The sequence below is a fragment of the Onychostoma macrolepis genome, unplaced genomic scaffold (assembly GCF_012432095.1).
Source record: "Onychostoma macrolepis isolate SWU-2019 unplaced genomic scaffold, ASM1243209v1 Scaffold263, whole genome shotgun sequence".
In the NCBI taxonomy this organism is placed as follows: domain Eukaryota; kingdom Metazoa; phylum Chordata; class Actinopteri; order Cypriniformes; family Cyprinidae; genus Onychostoma; species Onychostoma macrolepis.
Genome location: NW_026704779.1, coordinates 1 through 6059, shown reverse-complemented (window position 1 = coordinate 6059; position 6059 = coordinate 1). Strand labels below are relative to the sequence as shown.

Sequence of the window (6059 nt, the reverse complement as noted above, 5' to 3'; positions counted from 1 at the left end):
CAGCCATATTGCTGTGGCGCCTGGGGAGCAGTTGGGGTCATTCATTCCCCCCACCGACAATCCCTGCTGCTACTGAGCTTTTATTGCTTTTTACTATAATAATTTGTGTAAATATATTGCTGTTCATTAAAAATGCATGACTTTAATATTGAAGTTTACTGAAAAACACTGATCTTAATAAATATATATAGCTGTTTATTGAAAAAACTTGATGACTAATTGATTGGTTGATTGATTTCTCTCCAATTCACATGTAAATCTTTTGAAAATCGTTTGACTATGAAGTTGTACAAAGGTAGTCTGGACAGAGACAGATTCAGATGTTCTGCAGGCATCTCGGCTTTGTTTTCTTCTTGAAATAAACTCTAATTCTGACTTCTGGAACTCTGCCTCTTGAGCATTATTTTGCAAGACAGAGATCACTTTTCTCCACAAAATAACCAGGACAACTTACAGGTACCGCACATCGGACACTCCAGTCCAAAACAGTTAATCTAATCACCAAACAGGCAAACGTTCACTTTTACAATGAACAAACTGGCATCGATGAGTTTGAAGTTCAGTGTTTGAAATAAACAGAGCAAACAAAAATAAACAGGGTGATCTATATTATAGCTCTCTACATTAAGCATACAGACATTATTAGAACCACAGAAAGCCACAGACAAAAACTAATGTGTACAGTAACAATTATGACATTAAAAATTTGGGTCAGACTTGCGTATATTTGTCATATTGTTTTAACCGCCTGATATACTATTTAGTGTCTTCTCTGCCATGACAGCAAACATACTGCTGTTCTTTCTCTACTAAAGCAGCATCTAGTCAACAAATTACTTACTCTATTATGACATGAAAACGTGTGACGAGCGTCCCGGTCTCTCATCAGCGTTGCCCTGGAGACAAAGGCGAAACACCTGCACCGGCTCATCACGGCTGGGTCGGTCAAACCTGAAACTCATCAACCCACGACCATATAAGCCGGATGCAGCTGGGTGAGAGTGAGAACGAACTTCCTCCCGATCGAGGCTTAATGTGTGATATCTTCTCTCTTTCCAGAAGCGAGCGAGTGACCAACCCGGCTCTGACGAGGGCACGACGGAGTTTTTCACCGCACGAAGGGAATCACTCACGGAGAGCACCACACTACTGCCACCAGCCACCTTGCACCTATCGCACTCCTATCATTGTTGAATAAATCCACCCTCCGGGGTATTTATTTGAGCTCTCCTTGTCGTGTGATTCTTCCACCCCGTTACAATGTTTTAAATCAGCATCTGAAGTGTCCTGCTTTCTGCAGCGCACAGTCTCTCATGTCAAAACAAACTCCTAGAGGCCACTCTAGTCCTGTATAATGACAGCAAACCCCTCTTAGCCGCTACAGCAATGAGCACAACCCAAAAAAACTACCAAATAGATTTTAGGTAAAAATTAAAGGGGTCATATGATGCGATTTCTTGTTTTCCTTTTCTTTAGTGAGTTATGTAGCTGTTTGTGCATATATAAGATCTGCAGAGTTACAAAGCTTAAAGTCTCCACAAAAGGATTCATTCTGTCTAAAAGTGAAGGCTGATCCAGACCGGTTTAAAACGCCTCATTCAAACACGCCTCCACATGTCTATGTCACGATGTGGAAATATTTGTTTAATGCCGCCCAAATGTGCACGCAAAGAAAGAAGACGTGGTTTCAGTAACCGCAGTAGCGTTGATGCAGCCATGTCAGGGAAATGCTGTCTGTTTCTATGCAAAAGAAAAAGCAATTTATTTGGCCTTCCGAAAGTAGATGCAATTAGGACTCATTGGTTAAGATTTATTTACAACAGAACAACACAACCCAAATGTTTGAATTTGTGCAACGCAATTTATGGACGACAGTTTCATGAACCTAGGGGAGTACAAGGCTGGCTGTGCACAAAGACTATTTCTAAAAAAAGGGTCAGATCCGACTTTGCTATGACAATCTGGTGCTGCTCAATCAGCGACTGTAAGTATGTTTTGTTATTAGTTTAAGTATTTGCTATTGACTCTTCGAATGCGGAGTTTTGCGCAGTGTAGAGTAGTGCATCGCGCGCGTGTGTGTGTGTGTATGTGTGAGGGGAACAGGGTCACATCACAGCGAAGTGTACAGCCCGTAAGAAATCGTCTTAACCACGGCTTGTGTACTGCAAATACATATGAGCATCATCACTGTGTCTGTCACTCTGTTCCCCATTCTGCTTGTACTGATGGTAAAACTAAGGACATTATTAACCGTCTTTAAATTTACTTTGAAAGCTGAAGCTCACGATTATGGTAAGGGGCGTTACATTTCTGACACACGCTTGTGGTGTTCGGCCAATCGCAATGCACTGGGTCAGCTGGCCAATCAGAGCAGACTGTGCTTGTTGGAAGGAGAGGCTTTGTAGAAAACAACACATTTGAGAGAGGCGGCGCATAGAGGAACTACAATAATGTACAGTATTTGAAAAATAATGTTTTTTGAATATTAAAGCATGTCAACATATTCTGTTACACCAAATACACAAAATAATGATGTTTAAAATAGCATCATATGACCCTTTAAGATTTGTACCGATAACCGAATCAGTAATCTGCAAAACCGATCCGTCAACCTCTAGTAAAAAGAAATCCACCAGCCTTGCAAATTTTGATGAAAAAAAAAGCTATACCTTCTGAAGTTTGATTTGAACACTACATAAAACATTTAGTCTGATTCCATAAGTTGAATCAGTTAGAAAAGATACAGAATACCGGGTCTGAACATCCTGAAAGTCTATATCAAGTTTAGTCTTGGATGAGTTAATGTTTAGAATTTGGTCTCATAATAAGAAGCTTAAATAGCAGATAAGTGTCAAGTCAAAAAATACCACCTAACTTTCACTTAGCAACAGTTTTGGTTGGAAAAATAATATTGCCACAACTGCCATAGCTTGCTAAATTTACATAAAACAGTGTCAGACAGCTGACACAATTCATAACATTTTGGAATAATTGTATCTATTTACAAAATATTTTATATCTATTTTTTTTCCCTTTTATTTCTGCATGTCTAGTGATGCGTAATACTCTTCCCTGAAATGTTGAATGTACATACATTCAAGACAATTTTTCTAAGCAGAGCAACAATGGTCATTAGTGGGTCAATCTTTTTTTCCTTATTGTTCTCACAGTGCATATTCAATGAATGGTACAAAACATACAGCTTTCTAAGTTAGTTTGTCATCATTGTCACAATTACTAGGTTATATTTAAAATATACTTTGATATGAATATTTCTTACAGTATTTAAATTGTCAAACATATTATTTTAAACTAAATGGTTTCTATTGCTAATGGTTTTCCAAAGACATGTTTAATGGTGAAAAAAATAATCATGAATATCGGTGTCTCTGAGGGTTTCAACCAATCAATCGCAAAATTGAACTCACCTGAGTTTCTCCAGTGTGCAGTTCGTATTTTCTAATCCGTTCTGGAGTTTCTTCACTCCTGAATCCTGCAGATTATTGCTGCTCATGTCAAGTTCTTTCAGACTGGAGTTTGATCTCAGGACTGTAGCGAGAGCTGAACAGCTTTCCTCTGTTAGACCACACTTACGCAGACTAAAATGATGAAGAGGAGAGGGAGAATTTACAAACACAAAGTACTTGATGCCAATATTAAGTGATCACACAGAAAATTATTTTGTTATGATCACTTTTCTATTAAAAGTGTAATAGTGAATGAACACAATACTCACATCAGTGTGTTGAGTTTACAGTGTTTATCCTGCAGTAGAGCAGTGATCTGATTCACTCGTGTGTCTCCTAGTTCACATTCACTCAGATTCAGCTCTCTCAGGAGTAACGGGTTTTCACCCACAATTCCAGTCACATACTGACAGACATCATCTGCAGCAGGACCCACAAACCTACAGAAAGAGGAAGTACACTGACATTACTTGCCTTATGATAATTTTTCACAAACTTGTAAAAGAGCCTTTACTCATTTTTAAAGCCTTTATAAACTGGCCTTTTAACTGTTTAAAAAAAAAATTAGCTGAACTGTTTTAAAAATATTACACTTTATTATTTTTTTAAGGAAACATACCTCAGTGTCTTCAGCTGACAGTTTGGATCCTGTAGTAAATCACTGAGCTCCTTCACTCCTGATTGTCCAGGATCATTTCCTGTGAGATCCAGCTCTATCAGGTGTGAAAGGTTTGATCTCAGAGCTGAAGCCAGAGCTTTATAACCTTCTTCAGTGATACTGCAGTTTGAAAGTCTACAGAACAGGTTTTATTTTAATACAATTTTTGATTTAAAAAATTTCAATTTTTGAAAAAAATAAAATAAAATTCTGAAGAAAGATAAACATGTACAGTGATAAAAGCCAAAGTATTAAATGTCACGGATGTATATTTATTGGGTAATCCACTCATTTGTGACCCTGAACCACAAAACCAGACTTAAGTTGCTGGGGTATATTTGTAGCAATAGCCAAAAATACATTGTATGGGTCAAAATTATGAATTTTTCTTTTATGCCAAAAATCAAGATCAGAAGTAAAGATCATGTTCCATGAAGATATTTTGTAAATTTCTTACCATAAATATATGAAAACTTCATTTTTTATTAGTAATATGCATTGCTAAGAACTGCATTTGGACAACTTTAAAAGGGCGATTTTCTCGATATTTTGCACCTCAGATTCCAGATTTTCAAACAGTTGTATCTCGGCCAAATATTGTCCGATCCTAACAAACCATACATCAATGGAAAGCTTATTCTCAATAGCTTTAAATCTGAGCTTTAAATCTCAATTTAAAAATCGGAAAATTGACACTTAAGACTGGTTTTGTGGTCCAGGGTCACATTTGTAGAGGGGGTTCAAAATGACAATTTTCACCAGAGATTCGGAGTTACAGGGGGGTAAAAAATTACCTCAGAAGGATGGCAGCATCATTATGTTATTTTTACACAGAGATTGGTAGATCTATTAGTAATCTATTTTTTTTTCTCCTAAGTTTGCAACTACAAAAAGGTTAAAAAAAAAAAATTAAAAAAAAGGTCAATGGATTTTTTTCTTGACTTTCTCCTCTTTTGATCAGAGAAGAACATAATTTAACATCTTACAGAAGCATTTCTTTCCTTTTCTTTAGTTTACTACCGTAATACATTAACTTTTAACAAAACAGAATAATATTATTAAAACCAAACAGTGGTTTGCTGAACTCACCTGAGTTTCTGCAGTGTGCAGTTCGTATTTTCTAATCCGTTCTGGAGTTTCTTCACTCCTGAATCCTGCAGATTATTGTTGCTCATGTCAAGCTCTTTCAGACTGGGGTTTGATCTCAGGACTGTAGCGAGAGCTGAACAGCTTTCCTCTGTTAGACCACACTTACGCAGACTAAAATGATGAACATGGGAGAGAGAATTTACAAGAACAAAGTACTTGTTGCAAGCACTAAACAATAAAGGTTAATGTGTTTGGCCAGTGTAAGGCTAACCAAATTTCCTTTAGATAATTTAAATGCAGAATATAAAATTGAAATATTGCTCATTTTAACTTCATGGGGCGACCCTTATCATCATTATAAAAACCATTATCGTCCCCATCACTCAAACAAAATTTAATATTTTATTTATTATATAAATAATATACAGGCTAAATTATATAAATTAATATAAAACTTTATTTATTATATACATATAAAGTTATATTATATAAAAATAAAATTAAGTTAAAATACAAATAAAAAAAAATATTAAATTACAAATTTGTAAATTGAGCACATTGTTTATGTTTCTGAGCAAAGGAGATGGCAAAGTAGAAAACTCATCATTGGCCATTACACCGATCATACCTTTTGTCTGTTGTCTCACACCTTACCTCAGTATCTCCAATTTACACTTTATATTCAAAAGTTCAGTGCAAAGCAGCTTCACTCCTGAATCCTGCAGATTATTATTGCTCAGGTTCAGCTCTTTCAGTTTGGTATCAGATCCAAGAACTGTAGCCACAGCTGAACAGCTTTTGTTTGTTAAGCCACAATTATTTAACCTACAAAACATTTACTTGAT

The 6059-nt window shown here is 36.3% G+C and overlaps 1 protein-coding gene across 1 annotated transcript; it reads right to left on the bottom strand.

Moving 5' to 3' along the window:
* Nucleotides 1-845: 845 nt before the first annotated feature.
* LOC131535438 (ribonuclease inhibitor-like) lies at nt 846-6050 on the bottom strand. The gene is made up of 6 exons (XM_058768220.1): nt 5869-6050; nt 5215-5385; nt 4087-4260; nt 3737-3907; nt 3429-3599; nt 846-951 (listed from the first exon to the last, which is right to left on the bottom strand). Exons 1-6 carry the CDS (start codon nt 6048-6050, stop codon nt 846-848), a joined length of 975 nt encoding a protein of 324 aa, XP_058624203.1.
* Between the last annotated feature and the right edge of the window lie 9 nt (nt 6051-6059).

What these genes read in the sequence shown, in the direction of transcription:
- LOC131535438 (XM_058768220.1), bottom strand. Translation starts at nt 6,050, where the DNA reads ATGTTTTGTAGGTTAAATAATTGTGGCTTAACAAACAAAAGCTGTTCA. An exon ending in TGCACACTGCAGAAACTCAG is followed by an intron (nt 4,261 to 5,214) that starts GTGAGTTCAGCA and finishes CCTGTTCTGTAG; the next exon opens with ACTTTCAAACTGCAGTATCA. An exon ending in TGTCAGCTGAAGACACTGAG is followed by an intron (nt 3,908 to 4,086) that starts GTATGTTTCCTT and finishes CTCTTTCTGTAG; the next exon opens with GTTTGTGGGTCCTGCTGCAG.